This window comes from Quercus robur, chromosome 7 (assembly GCF_932294415.1).
Source record: "Quercus robur chromosome 7, dhQueRobu3.1, whole genome shotgun sequence".
Taxonomy (NCBI): domain Eukaryota; kingdom Viridiplantae; phylum Streptophyta; class Magnoliopsida; order Fagales; family Fagaceae; genus Quercus; species Quercus robur.
Genome location: NC_065540.1, coordinates 20,328,116 through 20,346,449, shown reverse-complemented (window position 1 = coordinate 20,346,449; position 18,334 = coordinate 20,328,116). Strand labels below are relative to the sequence as shown.

The window sequence follows — 18,334 nt, the reverse complement described above, 5'->3', positions numbered from 1 at the left end:
TGGGCAAAAATAATAAATCCATTTATTATTACTCGACTGTATTTGGTTGGGCTGACAGGTAGGAATCAAATTCGAGGGACAAACCCGCATCATTTCAATTTGTAGTAGTAATTCACTAAAACAAAAAACATGGACCCAACCCCTCCAATTGTTTCCCACAACGCCTTATTTCCCGAAATACTAAAAACAAAAAATAAAGAAAATAAAAATAAAAAGTAAAAACCATCCACCATTGTCCTCGTTCCCTGAGCCCAACCAACCAAGCACAAGCTGTAGCATCATTTCGTTTCACTTTCCTTAAAGTAGACATTTATTACCATCTAGACTAACCCAAAAAACCTTTGTTTTCTTCTCTTCTTTCATTGTCACCGTTTCATTTTCTTTCTTCAAACTTGTTTTTCTTTATACTTACTAGTACTATGAGATCTATCCCTATGGCAAAAAACTAAAATCTTTCAAATCTTTTTCCTTTCCTAAAAACTCCCAAGAAAAGGCAACGAAATTAATGTAGGACCCAGCTGGTACCAAATCCAAGTCATTTTGGTCAGTAAGTCCACTCCTGCGGTAGCCGGATCTCATGGTTCATTTCTTGCTGCGGCCGTAGGTTGCGCCTTTGATGGTGAGGCATAGCATTGTTACTCCTTAGCCTTATAGCAACAGCATCTATTACCAATTAATAAGGAAAAACACAAAAAAGACCAAAAAAACAGTGAGTAAAAAACAAAACAATACTGCTTATGAGCAAAACAAGCTTGAAACAAGAGCAACTCATATACCAGTGTCTGGAGTACAATTTGCACTAAAACGAGACTGAACTTGGGGCTGACCACCCACCATGTTCTCCACGTTCAAGTTCAGTGCCTGCACCACTCTCGCTGGGACTAAAACAGTCGAACACCCTGTAAATATTTAGACAAAATAATCAGTAAAAATAACAGTACTTACAACTATAACCAGATCTGATAAAAATGAACTACAAAGCAATAAACATATTTGAGACCAGCAAGACTCCAGAGTTAAAAGAAGCGAGAGAGTCTGGACCTGGCTTTCGGCGGGTATCTGAAGGACTATCAACTCGGCGCGGCAAGAACACACCGGTGCCAGTGCTCTCTCTTTTACCACCTGGGTTTGTAAGAAAGACAGCTCTCATGGCAGACCCATTATGCAGATTCTGTGGTGGTTGTTGCTGCTGCTGAGCTTGTTGCAGAGGAGGCCATGCAGATGGTGACAAACCCAGAGGACGACCATTTCTGCCACCAACGAACTCGGTGCTTGTCCTTGCTCTGTTCTGGTTCTGGACCACTTGCTGGGTCTGTCTCTGTTGGTATCTTCCACTCGCTTTGGCTTGTCCCCCCCATACCGCCGAGGAGCCCTGTTGCTTAATCATCTGCTGGTGTCTCAGCTGCTGAAACTGCTAACAAAATCACACAAAACTCCAATCAATAATCGACAAAGATAAGAAACCGTGATTTCCTGATTAAAACGCTAACAAGCGCCAAGAAAGTATGGATATGAGAGAGTACTTGCAACTGCTGGTGAGAAAGTGATTGGCGAGATAAAAATCCAACGTCTGAGTTGGAGTTGTTCTTGACTGGAACAGTGATTGGAGAAGGTTGGAGTTTCCTTGGTGGACCAAATAGACCTCCTCTGCCATGGTTGAGACTCTGCATCTCTTCACTCGTTCTCATCCTAGCCACTTCCCCTGCTGCAGCGTAAAGCAGATCCCAAGTCGCCGCTGGGTTCGACACCTGAGAAGGGCCGTTCGGACTTCCGTTGCTCGAGCCCTGCCTGCACCCACATAGGGTCGATTGTGGTGAACCGGACACAACCCAAGCCTGCAAAAAATGAGACCCAAATCAGAAACCCCACAAAAAATAAATAGTGTTAGTATAAGAATAGTAAAGCACAGAATGTTTTTTTTTTTTTTTCTCAATATACCTTGGACTTGTCAGACGAAAAAGCAGGGTCGGCGAGTGTTGAGCGAGCCATTTGACGAGTCAAGCCAACGAGATAGTCCTCTTCGTCACTTTCTGTCTCGCTCGAACCGACCAGGGACTCAACCGGAGAACTGAGATCCGACGAAGTCCCAAAAGACCCAAATCCCATATATGGGACCTCGAAAGAAAGAAGACCACCCTTCGTGGCCTCATGAGTTTCCGTTTCATACTTTTCCGTGGCTAAGTCGTCGTCAGTAAGGAACTCAGGTGGGAGCCAAAACTCACCGTCATCTAAACTCTCGGCCATGTCTAGAGAAAAAAAGCTATATTATGATGAAAGGAGGGTTTGAGGGGTTTTTGATGGCCGAAAGTGATGGAGTGGTTTGCTTTGCTGCCTGCTTAAGATTTAATAATCACAACCCCGAGTTGGGGTTTGCTGGATTTGCAGACTCAGGGACCCAGCCCAAAAATCAAAAGGCAGAGAAAGAGAGTGTGTTAGATTGTGAAAGGAAACCGAGGCCTTTTTTTTTTAATGCCTCTAGGGTCAAGGCCCTTGCTTTTGAACAGTTCGAAGAGAGTGATTTGGGTAATTGCTTAGTTACTTTTCTTGATAGAGCCTGAGAGAGAGGGTGTGTGTTTGTTGTGTGTAGAGAAAAAGAAAGAGAGAAGTGTGCTTTTTAAAGCCTCGTCAGTGAGGGAAAGTGGTAGAAACGGTACGCGCGGCATAAGGGAGGTGGAAGACACGTTCCTGGCTCCACAGAATGGGAAACTGCAAATGTATGGTTGCCGCCAGGTAAGATATTGAGAGAGAGAACACCGTGGGGTCCATCTGACAAATTTTGGGCTGCCCTTGCATGTGAGCTTGTGACACTCTTTCAAGTTTTTTAAAATTTTTTGGCCTTTTTGAAGGGTGGTGTAAGCTTATTGGGAGTGTGGGTTGTGGTGGAGTGGGGTTTTGCTTGCTTAAAAATCTCTCAATTCTCTACCAAAAAATGCTAGAATTATGGTTTTATTACTCACAACTTGTCACTTGAGTCAATTATGATAAAAATTATGTAATTTGTGATGAAAAATGATGCGGACTACTTCTAGAAGCAGAACAGTTTATTTTTAGAAAACAAGAAATAATGGCATGAAATCCACCCGAAAATAGAAAGACAAAAAAGTCTGAATTATATTGATTGAATAATTGTTCCAAAATACATTTATAGACTTCAAGTTCTATTTAAGGACTCCATTTAGCCATGTGTCTTTTTTCATACGAAGGAAATATATTTATAGTTAAGTACAATCAAATAACTGAATTAAAAAAAAAAAAAATCTAAAAAACAGCACATCTAAGTTTTGCCCATTTGTGACAAGTGATGAGCGGCAAAAGTAACCATATGGTTTCATTGCCCACAACTTCCCATTGAGTCAATCATGGCAAAAAATGTGTAATTTGTTATTGTGGTCTTAATATTTTTCTTCTCTGCACAACGTGGGAAGCAGTGACCACTCACGCAGCAGCAGGCACACTCATCATCATCATCTCATCTTTCCTTATTTGCTTAGCGGATGAGGCATGATATGCGTTGTTGAAGAATACAAGAGTAACCGACATTTGTCTTTCTTTGCTGTCCACTTGGCCACTCAGGGCCACGACCCTACTTTGCATACAAGTACTAAAATCAGCAAAATAGGTAATTTTCTAATATTTTCGCATTAAATTCCCGCGTTGTAGAATTGTTTGTCCTTCCCATGTTTGCTTATTGACTAAGGTCAGTGTTACCATTTAGGCATTTACAAGTTTCTCAAAAAAAAAAAATTTAGGCATTTACAAACAGTTTCAATTCAGGTGACAAGTTTACTCTCACATGTCGAAGTCTTTCTAAGAGTGACAACAATTAGAGACGTGTACGAAAGAACTACCAATTAATGCACCGGTTAAAGCCTGCGGTAAAATCAGCGTCATATATCTTTGGGAGAATTCTATAAAATTCATTGTCGTTTCTCGCGTAAACATATCCCATCAAAAGTTTTTTAACCATTTCTATTAAAAACAAAAAAAAGTGTAACACTTCAATTCTCATGAAATATTAAAATCTCTTCTCAAAAAAAGATGTAGGACAAAATCTTTACATTAATTTCTGTAATTTATTATATTTGATTTTTTTTAATGTAATTTTCGTTATTTTAAGTTTAAGGTATTTATTTCCTTACTTTTAAAGTGTTTTTAATGTTTTTAAAGTCAAATTTGATTTCTGTCATGATTAGATATTAATTAAGAGTTATTTTAGAATATATTTTCTTATTTATCGAGTTTTACTGAGCCCTTAAATAGGTCCCTAAATCTTTAAACGTTTTTTAAAATAATTATTCAATCAATAAAATTCAGACTTTTTGTTTCTCTATTTTCTGGCAGATTCCAGAGTCCTTTCTCCTTGTGAATTCAAGAAACCCTTGTGGATTCAAGGTTATTTTCAAAAGTAAACGTGTTTTTTTTTTCTTGTTTTCAAAAAGCAGACGTGTTCCACTTCTTGGCGCTTTTGTATTTCGTATTAAAAAAAGTCTCTATGATTATTTTTGGTTAGAAGAATAAAAAAGATATTAGTTTTTTATCATATGTGTTTGTATAAATGATAGAAAAATAAAATGATGAAAAACAAATATAAATTTTCTTTATCTAATCGAAAAGAAAAATAAGAGGATGTGTGATGATGCGAAAATCGTCAGCAATACAAGTTCGTCCAGATGAAGTAAAGACCTTGTGCTGTACCTGCGGGTGTGGTGAAGAGCCTTCCTCAAGTGGTCACCGATGTGGTGCCTACCACAGAGTCTCCAATGATAAAGTCGGCATGTAGCAACTCTTTAGGAAGTAAGAAAACTTGGAATATCAGAGCTACGTGAGCTAGTAAAATTTAGGTTGTGTGTATATGTACCTAGTCTGGTTCTGTTAAGTGTGTATATATAGCTTCATAGTTTCTAGCCGTTGGGGCCTTAATTGTGGCTTTAGTACTCCTTTCGTAACGCCTCATGACTTATTAATGCGGGTTTTGATGAGCTACCAACGATTTGACAGCTAATCGGTAACTGTTTGAGACATTGAAGCTTCTCATTAATGGTTTGCTTTTCCTCGTCAATGCCATGGCTAGGTAGATGGAGGTGTTTGATGAGGTTGTTTGGGACAGAGAGTTCGTTGGTCCCATCAGCAGCCCCCTAGGTTCTATGGTCATCATTGCATGTCATGACGACCATCAGAAGGTGAAAGGTTGTTTGCCCAGACATGACTCTTGGGGTTTTGTTCTGCATTTGATGCAAAGTGGCGGTGCATTAATGCATAGTGGCAGCGATGTATACATCGTGGCCACATGGCACGTTATGGTTGGTGGAGTTAATGTTCCACTTGTGTGGCTCTTTGGGTTTCCCACTGGTTTTCATTTTTTTTGGGTTTAGTTTTTAAACTTCTTTTCTATTCTCTTTCTTCTTCACTTTTTCTTTTTCCCCCCACCATTGTTGCTTTGTGCCTTTTCTTCTCCAAGTTGTTCTCTCCTGCAATTTCTTGCGTTCTTCCTTCTTGTGGGTGCCTTTTTCGAAGGTACATTTCCTTCTCGTCTTTTTATTCTTCATAAAATAGGCAATTTGTAAAAATTTCTAATTTTCGTTCTCGTTTTGAGTTTTTAGGATTTTGTCCCCCTTTTTCGTTTTTGGGTTCCATGGTTGGTAGTTTTGAAACTAGGACATTTTGCCCCTCTATTTCGTTTCTTTTCGCACATTTGGGGGCCTCTCTAAGTGTTTCTCATACTTTTTGTCCCTCGGTTGAAGGTTTTGTGTTTGGGGGTAGTAGTTTGGGTGTAGTGTTAGCTAATCTAGTCCCTTTGCTTTGTCAATTGTTGATTGGTTCGAAGATTTGGTGGGTGAGCGAAGAGGGATGTCAGAGGTGAGATCTAGTAAACTTGAGACGGGGCTGTCGTTGAGCAACAACCCCATGGAAGTGGAGGAAGACACTACGGCTTCTGGCCTAAGGGAGGTCAGGGTTTTCTCTGCCCTTGGGGAAAAGTATAGCTTAGACGTTGAGACCCTCTCTAGGTTTAGCAATAGGTTCCAGTTTCCTGAAAGGGTTAGGGTTCGGGTTCATCACCCTCATAAAGAGGAATGATCCTATTACTTTTCGCCCGGGGAGGTGTGCTTCTACGAGGCTGCTTTCATATGGGCTTAGATTCCCCATCCACCCCTTCATCATGGAGCTTTTAAATCATTTCAGTATTGCTCATGAGCAACTTATGCCAAACTCATGGAGAATAGTGATCAGCTGTATGGAGATATGGCTGCCTATCACTGAGGGAGATATGATTGGGATAAATAAGTTTACCTACTTGTATTGTTTTAAGGAATTCAAGGAATACGGGTACTATGAGCTCATGCCTTGGGTTAGGGAGGCTAGGATCGTCCCTACGTTGCTCCGTCGGTGGGGAGTCTCGAGTCTAGGTGCGTCATTTCTCTACTAGCCCTTCATCCTTCATTCTTTTGCACATATTTTGTCACCGCTAACTCTCCTGTTTGTTGTCTTATGTGCAGTTAAGAAATGGCCGAAGCTCAAGAGCAGGTACAGGCAATGCGTCCATGCAGCTATTGAGTACATGAGGATGATTAACGATTTTAACGATCTGGTCGACCCGCGAACCCTAGCTTTTCACTATCTTAGTCTAGAGCCTTTTGCTTTTGTCCTGCGCACTATTGAAATCGAGGAGAAGAAAAGTAAGTGTTTACTAAGCTCGTTGTTGCCACTTTTCCTTTTTTTTTTTAACAAGTGTTTTTCTTTTGCAGAGATGACGACAAAATTTAACCAAGGGATGTACGCAAAGATGAGGGCTAAGAAGAATGAGCCCTTTCCAACCTCGAGAAGAGGGTAGTGCGCATTGTGGAGAAAAGGGTCTCCGTCACTCCCTCTATCCCTGTCACTAAACTGACGAGGATAGCTTCCCCGGCTACCTCAGTGGAAGAAATTACCCCATTCTCGAAGAGGCAGCGTATGGTCGATAAAGCGAAAGTGAAGGCCACCTCCCATTCGTCCAGCGTTTATGATGACTCTGACCTTGCACTGACGAGAGCACAAGATGCCTTCACGGTTAAGGAGCATAAGGTCTTCTTTGGCGTGCCCTCCAACGAGATTATGGATCGCCATATCCACAAACTTGTCCAGGTAGTGTACTTGCGCAAAGATTTTTTTTTTTTTTTTTTTTTAAGAAAGTTGGATCTTATTTTTAGGTATTGGGGGAGACCATCCATATCACCTCGAAGTACCTAAGCAACGAGGTGAAGGCCACGTCAGCGGGGTCCTGGGTGGTGGCTTTGGAGGCAGAAAACTCAAAACTGGGGAAGGATCTTATTGCCGCCATGAATGAGGCCAATACCTGCAAGGAGAAAGCTAAGGTCCTATCTGACGATTTAAGGGCAGAGAGACAACTAACTCTAGAGAAGGACGAGTAGCTTCTGGCCGCGAAAGAGAAGATTAAGACGGTGGCTACCAAGTCTGTCGAGACCTTCCAACAGATGGAAGAGTACAACATTATGCTTTTCAGCTAGTATTATAAAGGCTTTGAGCTCTTGAGATGATTCTTCATCAAGCACCCCACCAAAGTGGATCTAGAGAACTTGGATCTCGAGGAGGTGGGCTCTTCACCACACCCGCAGGTATAGCACGAAGTCCTTGCTTCATCTGGACAAAATTGTATTGCTAACGATTTTTGCATCATCAGTTTTGAATCGTCTGTGGGGAGTCTCGAGTCTAGGTGTGTCGTTTCTCTACCAGTCCTTTGTCTTTCATTCTTTTGCACATATTTTGTCACCTCTAACTCTCTTGTTTATTGTCTTGTGCATAGTTAAGAAGCGGCCGAAGCTCAAGAGGAGGTAGCGCCTTCCTGACCCTTAGTCCTATCAATACTCCTTCGTATTCAGCTTCATTATTGGTGGCCGGGAATGTTAGCTAAACACTGTATCTGAATGTCTCTCCTTCTAGGGTGATGATAATGACCCCTACTCCGCCCCTTTTTCGAGCTGACGAACCATCAATCTGGATTGTCCATCTTTCTGCTTCGTCTGTTGCTCCTTCCTCGTCTAGGATTGTAAATTCGGCGATGAAGTCTGTCAATGCCTGTGCCTTAATAGCTATCCTGGTGTGGTACTCAATGTCAAATTGGCTAAGCTCGATAGCCCACTAGATCATCCTTCCTGTAACCTCGGCCTTGTTCATTGACTTCTTTATGGGTTGGTCCGTCATAACCAAGATAAGGTTTGCTTGGAAGTAGGGGCACAGCTTGCGTGAAGCTACAATCAAAGCAAATGCAATATTCTCGATCTGTGGGTATTTAGCTTCTACCCTTTGGAAGGCTTGACTGATGTAGTAAACCGGGAGCTGTCTTCTATCCTCTTCTCGAATCAAAATTGCACTCACAGCTGTACTTGACATTGCTAAGTATAAGTACAAGTTTTCTCCCTCTTTGGATGGGCTTAAGAGGGGTGGATTGCTCAAGTAGCACTTAAGTTCCTGGAAAGCCTTCTCACACTCGTTCATCCAAGTGAAGGCCCGCTTCAGCGTCTTAAAGAAGGGCAGACATTTGTTCGTTGCTTTTGAGACAAACTTGTTGAGCGTTGCTATCCTCCTTGTGAGTTTCTGGACTTCTTTCACGGTATTGTGCAACATCATCTCCACTATGGCTCGAACTTTCTTTGGGTTTGCTTCTATTTCTCTCTGGGACATCATGAATCCTAAGAACTTCCCTAATGCCACCCCAAAGGCACACTTGTTGGGGTTTAACTTCATCTAATATTGCCTGAGAGTTGTGAGAGTCTCTTGGAGATCGTCCAGGTGGGCATACTCTTCTTTGCTCTTGACTAGCATGTCGTCCACGTACACTTCCATGTTTCTTCCGATCTGTTTATTGAACATTTTGTTAACTAACCTCTGGTAGGTTGCTCTTACATTTTTTAGCCCAAAGGGCATCACCTTGTAGCAGTAGGGCCCTTGGCTTGTGATAAATGCAGTTTTCTCCTGGTCTTCCTCTGTCATTTTTATCTAGTTGTACCCCGAGAAGACTTCCATAGAGGTCAAAAGCTTATGTCCTGCTGTGGAATCCATCAACTGATCTATCCTTGGTAAGGGTAAGCTGTCCTTTGGGTAGGCCTTGTTCAGGTTTGTGAAGTCCATGCATATCCTCCATTTCCCATTTGTCTTCTTCACAAAGACGACGTTCACCTGCTAGTCCGGGTAGTAGACCTTGTGGATGAAGCCCGCTGCTAATAGTTTATTTACTTCGTCCATAATCACCTGGTTTCGTTCTGGAGCAAACACTCATCGTCTCTACTGGACGAGCTTTTTCTCGAGGTCAACATTTAACTTGTGTTGGATGATCTCTGTGGATATGCCTGGCATGTCCTCGTGGCTCTAGGCGAAGATGTCCAGGTTCTCCTTAAGGAGTTGGACTAGTTTCTTCTTCATGTTTGTACTCATGGTCATCCCTATTCTTGTAGTCTTCGTTGGCTCTCTGTCTACCAGCTCCATAGTTTTCAAGGCTTCCACCTTCTCCTCTTCTTTTTTCTCAATCATCCACGTGTGGTTTTTTTTTTTTTGCAGCCAACATTGCTTGGTAGCACTCCCTAGCCAATACTTGATCTCCTTTTACTTCACCTACACCATTTTCCATTGGAAACTTTTCCTTTAGGCAATAAGTGGATGTGGCTTCCTTCCAACGATTAAGTGTGGGCCTCCCGATGATCACATTGTATGAGAATGGGTAATCTACTACTAGGAAGTCTAACTGACAAGTCAATTGTCGCGGATAAGACCCCACCATGATTGTCAACATCATTATGCCTTTGGAATACACCTTATCTCCACTGAAGCTAACGAAAGAGGACTCAAAAGGGCGCAGCCTTCCGGATCCAACTTTAGCTGTTGAAAAGCAAAGAGGTAGATGATGTCTACAGAGCTACCATTATCCACGAGGATTCTCCTAGTGTTGAACCCTTCTATCATAAGCATTATGACCAAGGGGTCGTCATGTGGCTGCTTCACTCTTCTAACGTCTTCTTTTGAGAAAAACATGTCCCTGTCCGTCTGTCTTTGCTTCAAGGGTGGTGTCCTATGGATGTTATTCACCTGCCTCTAATATGATTTCTTGAAGGATCTGAACGACCCACCTGTGATCGTCTTTATCTCCTCGATCATACTTGATGGACGTTGGGATGCGTGGTCTTTGTCCCTTGATGAGGCTTCGCGCTTGTCCTTGTCATCATCCTTGGACCTGCTGGGCTCTCCCTTCTTTACAAACCTCTGCAACTTCCATTTTTGTATGAGATCCTCTATCTGCTCCTTCAGGTCCCTACAATCTTCCGTGTAGTGGTAGTGATCCTTGTGGAAACAATAATATCTTTTCTTATCACGTACATTGGGTGATGAATGTAATGGCCTTGGCCATTTGAGGTAGTGCTTATCTTTAATCTACGCCAGAATTTTGTCAACAAGCATAACTAAAGGAGTGAATTTTACCGTTTGAGGAGCTTTATCGTCTTTCCTCTTACTCTCGTCGCTATTTTGACAATCTGTACGCTCCCTTTTTCGTCCTCTCTGATCATCTTCCTTCCTTCCCTTCTCATTGGACTTCTCTACATCTTTTATCGCTACTAGGGTGTCTTTGGCGTTCAAGTATTTCTACACCTTCAAAAGCATCTTTGCCATCGTCTTTAGGGGATTCTTCACAAGTGAGATCACAAACTCCCTAAACTTCAATCCAACTTTAAAGGTTGTTAATTGCACCTTGTCATCAGCTTCGTCGACCTCTAAAGTTTCTCGAGTGAAACGTTTCACTTACGACCTCAGGGTCTCCTTTTCTCCTTGTCTAATGGTAAGTAAGTGGTCTACTGGCCTTCTCGGGCGTTGTCCCTTGACAAAGTGGCGTTAGAAGGAATTGCCCAACTACTCAAAGCTATCGATGGACGATGTTGGTAACTTCGTGAACCACTCCCTCGTAACTCATTTGAAAGTGGTGGGGAAAGAGTAGCACAGTATTTCATCAGGAGGTTATTGAAGGCCCAGGGTCGTCTTGAAAATGTTAAGGTGATCTAGAGGGTCTTTCAGTCTGTCGAACGATTCGAGTTGTGGTAGGCAAAATTTCGATGGCACTAGGCATTTCAGGACTACCGACATGAATGGTGAATCCGTCGTCCTGACCCTTCTATCCAGGCTTCGATCCATTTTTCCCTTAATGGCATTTCTTAGCTCGTCCATCTCCTTTCTCATTTTCCGGAGAAGATCCGAACTTGGTCCTTCTGGATTGGCGGGTCTTCGACAGTCACTCCTTCTCTGACTATCTCCATCGTCCTCTTGGTTGGTCCTAGACCGGTTATCCTCTTGCTAAAGTCACAGCCTCATCTCCTAGTTCTGTCTGGTAAGCTCTTCCACACTAGTTATAAATGTATGGATTTGTAGGGCCAGTGCTGCAGAATCTTGGTTGGACTCCATTTGAACCTGGGAAGTGAGTGGAACTATGCTTTCGGACCTAAGTACGAAAATTTCGTTCCTCACAGACAGTGCCAAACTGATGATACAAAAATCCTCAGCAATACAAGCTCGTCCAAATGAAGCAAAGACCTCGTGCTTTACCTATGGGTGTGGTGAAGAGCCTTCCTCAGGTGGTCACCGATGTGGTGCCTGTCACAGAGTCTCCGATGATAAAGTCAGTGTATAGCAACTCTTTAGGAAGCAAGAAAACTTGGAATATCAGAGTTACGTGTGCTAATAAAATTTGAGTGTGTATATATTGCTTCATAGTTTCTAGTCGTTGGGATCTTAATTATGGCTTTAGAGCTCATTTCGTAACTCCTCATGACTTATTAATGTGGGTTTTGATGAGTTACGAACAGTTTGACAGCTAATTGGTAACTGTCCGAGGCATTGAAGCTTCTCATTAATGGTTTGCTTTTCCTTGTCCATGCCGTGGCTAGGTAAACGAAGGTATTTGATGAGGTCGTCTGGGCAAGAGAGTTCGTTGGTCCCATCAATGTGTATTTAATGGTTTACACCCAAGTAACTCAGTGTTGGTTTTCAAAAATATTTAACAGTTTACACATAAATTAATATCACAATGGGTCGTCAAGTGTTACACTTTAAATTTTAGATGGGCTTGTGTTTTATGGAGAAACCATAGGGGGAGGGGGAGGTTTTATATCTTCCCTTAATCTGTTTACGACCTAAAATCACAACCTTTTTCTCTTTCACAAAACACTATTTTTCAATGATATATTTTTATAATGTATTAATGTGGTAAGTTATTATTGATACAACATCACTTTCATTTGTAAGGGGTAAAATTCTCTTGCAAGAAGGGGAATTATACAAAGGATACCAATTGAGCAAGTTGTCAAGCATTAAAGTCCACCTAAATCAAACCTACAAAAATCAAGCAACTTATAATTTTGTTATGATCCTAGTGTCCCACATGGATATGGATTAAGTATAAGGTTAACCATATATTTATAAGTTTTTGGGCACCCTCCCCTTATAAGCTGGTTTTCAAGGATGAGTTCTACCCTTGGGTTTATAACATTTGGTATTAAAGCCAACTACCACTCAGAGTAATCGAGCTTAGCTCATTGAGTATGAGATCAAATGAGTTGCGGCTTTGTGGTCAAATCCTTAAGGGGGCGACCTAGATACTAGATTAAAATAACTGATAGGTGAGTGGAGCCATCAAAAAAGAAAGGGCTACCATTGGGTTAGTGTCACTAGAGTGAGCCGTCGTGGACGTCGACTGCGAAGTGTGGTGGTATGTTATGATTCTAGTGTCTCACATGGATTAAGTATAAGTTTAATCGTATGTTTATAAGCTCTTAGGCACCCTCCCCTTGCAAGTCAGTTTTCAAGGGTGAGTTCTATCCCTGGGTTTATAACATTTGGTATCAGAGCCAACCACCACTTTGAGTAATCAGGCGTAGCTCATTGAGTATGGAATCAAATGAGTTGCGGCTTTGTGGTTGGATCCCTAAGGGGGCAACCTAGAGGCTAGATTAAAAAAATTTATAGGTGAGTGGAGCCACTAAAAGAGAAAAGGCTACCATCGGGTCAATGTCGCTAAAGTGAGCCGTCATGGACGTCAGCTGCAGAGCGTGATGGTATGTTATGATCCTAGTATCCCACATGGATTAAGTATAAGTTTAACCATGTGTTTATAAACTCTTGGACATCCTCCCCTTGCAAGCCAGTTTTCAAGGGTGAGTTATAGGTTTGTAATAAATTCCTAGGCTTATAATCAACCAAAGAGCTTGGTCAGAGGTACTTTGAAAATTAAGTTATTGCTAAGATTTTTGGAGAACGAAAATATGGAAATTTTTTTTATGAACATGCCTCATCTTTCCAAACTGGGAGGGTATTTATAGGTTTTTCTTGGGCTGATTTAGTGACAATTTCCCCATAAATTGAGGATTCTAATAATGCACCATCCCTTTAGGTCAGTTAAAGAGATTAGCTCTTAGGGTTCTTGCCTTGACATTGTGTCCAATAGAGACTTTCTCCTATTGCATTTAACCCAAAAGAAGTGGCGATCAGTCAGGTAATAAATTTTGACTTGATAGGTACAAAAACTTTCCTTCAGCTCATATACCAAGCAATAAGAGAGTTCAGTCACCAAACAAGGGAATTTCATGGTGATTCTCAGCCTTTTGGTTGTGCCCCCCCCCCCCCCCCCCCCCCAAAAAAAAATCATTTCTCTCAAGAAAAATAACCGTTATAACCTCCAAAATAACAAAAATATTATTAAAATCTCCCAAATGACCAAAATTAGATGTGACAAACTAGTCTGGTCAAGTTGGGTTCCATCCACCCATCCATCACCGCATCACACTAGGCAATATGTTTTTCCCTTTACACCCTCAAAAATCTTTCTTTTTGTTGGGCTTTGTGGAGTCTAGTTGTGTTTGATCCGGTTGACGACCCGACCCGATCCGAATAATGTTGCGTGATTTTTTAATGGAAGATTTTCTGAGGCTTCGTCCATGGAACGGAGTGTGGAAATTACATGGAATCCCAACTTGATTTATTTTTGACAAAAATCAAGGAAACTCTTTTTAAAAATTTGTTTCGCTAAAAAATTAGAATACTTTATTTCAATATGTAATATGAAGATTGCAATGCCACGTCTCTCCAGTTACAAAGTATAAGGAATCAAAATACATCGTCTTGCAATCTAAAAAATGAAAATTACTTGAATAAGTGAGTATATATCTTTTGATCTAAGATCAAAAGCTAAGTGGTGGGATAAGAAGGCGTTAGACACCTACCTTATTAAATCCGATAATCGATCTCCTAGGACTTAATAGCCAATAACAATTAATTTACGGCACCCAACAATCATTCAAAATACTAAAGAAAAAAGAAAAGAAGAGAAAAACACATTTCTATGTCCATCACATATTCAAGGAAAGCACAAAACATCATGAGTTGATTATTGAAACTGATTTACCACTCCCTCTTAGGTTGGACCAATGAAACTGAATTGATTAAATATTCATTTTGAGGGACCAATCAAGATCAAGTCCATTTCAACTCCATTTCAAGATTACTCCTCAAAAACCTCATCAAAAGTTTTTTATTTTTATTTTTTAAAGTTTGCTAAAAAAAAAAATGAGAATTAAGCTTTGGTCTAGCTTGAATAAAGGACAATTTCACTCATGAAGGTCCAACATATTGTGAATTTTATGCTATATCAACTCCATAAGTCTTCTCTTAAAATTTATTAAAAAAAAAAAAAAAAAAAAAAAACCCACCAAAATTCTATAATAGTGTAAAATGACCTTTTCACTTTTGGCCTTGTGTAATAATAATTTTGTCCTAGTTTTAAGATTTTTAATCAAAATATAGCATGCATTTGGAGTTTTTAGATATACCCTGGTCTGAAAGAGATCATGATCCGCCACATTCCGTAAGAAGCATATAAATTTTGTGAGGTCAGAAGGTTGACAATGCGATTGGGAGGGATTCTAAAACACGTCAAATTAATTAATTTTTCATTAGCTATAAGCCTAGAACCGAATAAAGCTTATGAATAATGATGCTTTGTCGTTTTAAGTTAGTCATGCTTACCATGAAACGGGAGCATCGTAGACAATAAAGATGATGTTGACGACAAACTTTTCGTGATATCAATCTCCATCCACGATTTTTATATTTTTAAAACATGGAAATAACATAACTTGTAAGATTGGTGGATCGTGGAAATATCCTATCCTTATGGAGAAATAATGTTTAGTTTCTCAACCAAAAAATTTATTAAAAAAATGAAAATTTTATTTTTTTAAATACAAAATAAAAATTTTATTATAACATAATCTAAATGTATATATGTGTGAAACTTTTTCAATCGGAAATTTAAATTCGGGTCCTTGCTCTCCATATTCTACAAATATCTATACTTGTAGAATAACCATCGTGTCAAAAGTGCGTGGTGATATAATAAAAATTAAAAAAAAAAAAGGTTTTCTAAATGATTCAATAACGTAAAGAACCCTTCTCCTTGTACTTACTCAAAAGTCAAAATATTAATGACAAATTATATAACAGTGCACGTAACTTTAGCACTTCTTGATTCAACGGTTCAATTGCTTTCATCAAACGTTTAGTTGAGATGAAAGAGAATAAAAAATGCTGAGAGAATAGAAATATATATATATATATACACGTTTTTTACTGTGTGTTTTGTAGAGGATGAAAAAGCGGAAGAATTGAGAGTAAATTATGATTATGTCCTCGTTATTAAAAATAAAATGATGAAAAAATTGGTGCAATCTTGACATTTTACCTTCCTAAAGAGAGAAAACTCTTCACCCCTTATTTTTCCTTCCACTCTATTTTCTCTCATTACCAAACAAACAAACAAAAAAAAGGCATTTTCTCTTATATGTTCCCTTTCCTATTTTCCATCATCTCTAAAACACTTTCAACCGAACAAACATTTATGTGAATATAATTTTTTGCGCCTTCATGTATTTGGTAGTATAAAAAAGAAATAGATCAAGGGAATTTTATCTCTTAATTTCTCTTATTTAGCTTGACTATAAAAATAATTATATTTCACATCAAGCTAAATAAGGAAGTCAAAAGATAGTTTTCCAACTCATTTTAAGATTGATACCAAATATAAAAAAATGAGATAGTTTTAAAATATTTTGAAATACTATTTAATAAAAATAATTGATTTTAGAATTAGGGAACAAGAAATTTTTTTTTCTTTTTTCTAGGAAGAGTCTTATGTTTGATCACCTTGTTTATCAACATTAGTAATAGTAACATTAATTCTTGGCAATGGTCCTAAGATATTTATTTTGAATCATTTAGGTTTGAAAGTTGCTGCAATAACTGTGTCAATTACCAAAATTGACATCTCTTCATGCACAAAATGCTTGGAGATTTAGGAGGAAAAATGTTCGAACTGCGGGATTAGCAACATATTGTAACTTTTTTTTTTTTTTTTAAAAACACCCAAAATTACACATTTTATGGTTAGATGTCTTTTATTTCTTATGCACCATATTTACTCTCTTTCATATTTTGGTCAAACTAATGTTAAGAGGGAAAATATTTTTTCCATTCAGGTTTGAGGAAATGACACTTCACTCCAAACGAGAAAAGTATAATTACCAAAAAAAAAATGTAAATATTGTATAATGACAAAAACGCCATGCAAGGTTGGCTAAACGCATTTTGGGCCTAATGCAACAATTTAAACTGGAGTCTCCTCTTATTTTTTAATATTATTTGAATAATATTTATATTTTTGACAATTTTCATTTAAAAAATATTTTTCTTACTTTTTAATATGCAAAATTACTACTAATTATGTTTTGGTGTTCAATTGGTAATATTACTAATCCATTTAATCTCACTTGTGACATAGTCAATCTTAAACATGATTTATCAATTTTAATTTCAAAAAACTCATTTTTGCAAAAACAACTATAACATGTATTGTTAGTAATGTTTTGTAAGGGATACATGCATTAGAAAAAGAATCTAACATTTTTTTTTATATAATTTAATACCTTAATGGGAGAATTTTCATCTATTTGTAAAACTTCTTAAAAAAAATTTTAATTATGAAAGTAATAAAAACCATGAGTATCAAAATAAATATCATGTTTAAGATAGTCATTGTCTATTTTAACAATATTAAAATTTAGGATTGGACATTGGAGGTAAGTAATTGATTTATTAGGAAAACTTATTTATGATTTTAATTTTGATAGAGTCAAAAAAAAAAAAAAAAGTTCTCTACACCTTCCATGAGTTTTGGAGATTAAAATTTTTGACACTCTTAAACTATATATTCCTCCTAAGTAATTTTTAGTTACTTTTGAAAAACGTAGAAAAATACTTCCTCCTCTCACATTTTAAAATGGGGTCCATTTATTAAATTCATAATAAGATTTATCATAAATATGAGAAGAGATAACATAATTTTTTAATGGATTTTAGGGCACAAATTAATTTCCATTTTTGAAAAAAAATTTCTCGAGAATTGAAAAAGTAATGACAACTTTTTCAATTCTCAAAAAAATGTTTCAAAAAATAAAAAGTTTAATGTGTACCATAAAGACTCACATTAACCGAACCCTTTTTCAATACCCTTATAATACCCAAGAATTTTCTGTCCCTTCCCTTTCCCTTCATCCAAACTAACGGTAAAGATTGAGGTTGAGCCGCCTGACACCATGCAGCACAGATAAGTCGGCAGCTCAACTGTCTATTTGTTTTGGTCAGACTTCCCACTTCTTTCGGTTTGTTCAACGACCGTCGTTTTCTGTAATCATTATTGCGGGTGTGTCGGTATCACTACTCAAACTCAATGGTCGGCGCTAGGCCGCTAGCTAATGAAATTTGTGCGATAAAGAACACGGGCGGGGTTGATTAGCGTAAAAGAAGTTAGGGATAATTACACATAACCCACCTGTGGTTATGGCGAAAATCACTTTGCCTACCCGTGGTTTGAAAAGTATCACTTAACCCACCTGTGGTATGTTTCCGTCAATCTCCGTAACCCACCTCAAGCCCAGCCGTTACAAAAACACCTCTTAACACCAAAACACAACATAACGCGAATCAAAACACCCAAAACTCAGAAACTTTTCAAGAGAGAGACTTGTGGTGAGATCAACGTGTTCTTCGTGGTTTTTATATCTCTTTTTCAGCATCACTCACCCGCAAATCCCTACTCTCTTTCAGTTTCATGGGGTTTTCTCGCAGACCCATTTCGCATTCCACTCGAATTCCCACAAACCCAGTTCAGATTAGTGGGTTTCGTACTTGTTCTTCGTGCCACTCTTACTCTCACCCGTTGAGTTCTAGCCATGGAGCCGAGTTTAAGAATTTG

The 18,334-nt window shown here is 38.9% G+C and overlaps 1 protein-coding gene across 2 annotated transcripts; it reads right to left on the bottom strand.

The window, feature by feature from the left end:
* Nucleotides 1-2,593, bottom strand: LOC126692700 (uncharacterized). 2 transcript variants are annotated; one of them, XM_050388393.1, is made up of 5 exons: nucleotides 1,939-2,593; nucleotides 1,524-1,835; nucleotides 1,042-1,414; nucleotides 777-899; nucleotides 1-663 (listed from the first exon to the last, which is right to left on the bottom strand). In XM_050388393.1, exons 1-5 carry the CDS (start codon nucleotides 2,242-2,244, stop codon nucleotides 545-547), a joined length of 1,233 nt encoding a protein of 410 aa, XP_050244350.1. In that variant the 5' UTR covers nucleotides 2,245-2,593; the 3' UTR covers nucleotides 1-544. The 2 variants fall into 2 exon arrangements, with proteins under 2 accessions (XP_050244350.1, XP_050244351.1); XM_050388394.1 differs by having other exon boundaries at nucleotides 1,042-1,411.
* Between the last annotated feature and the right edge of the window lie 15,741 nt (nucleotides 2,594-18,334).

Coding starts and splice junctions, on each gene's coding strand:
- LOC126692700 (XM_050388393.1), bottom strand. CDS start 2,244: ATGGCCGAGAGTTTAGATGACGGTGAGTTTTGGCTCCCACCTGAGTTC. Junction 900..1,041: donor AGATACCCGCCGAAAGCCAG/GTCCAGACTCTC, acceptor AAATATTTACAG/GGTGTTCGACTGTTTTAGTC. Junction 664..776: donor AAATTGTACTCCAGACACTG/GTATATGAGTTG, acceptor AATTGGTAATAG/ATGCTGTTGCTATAAGGCTA.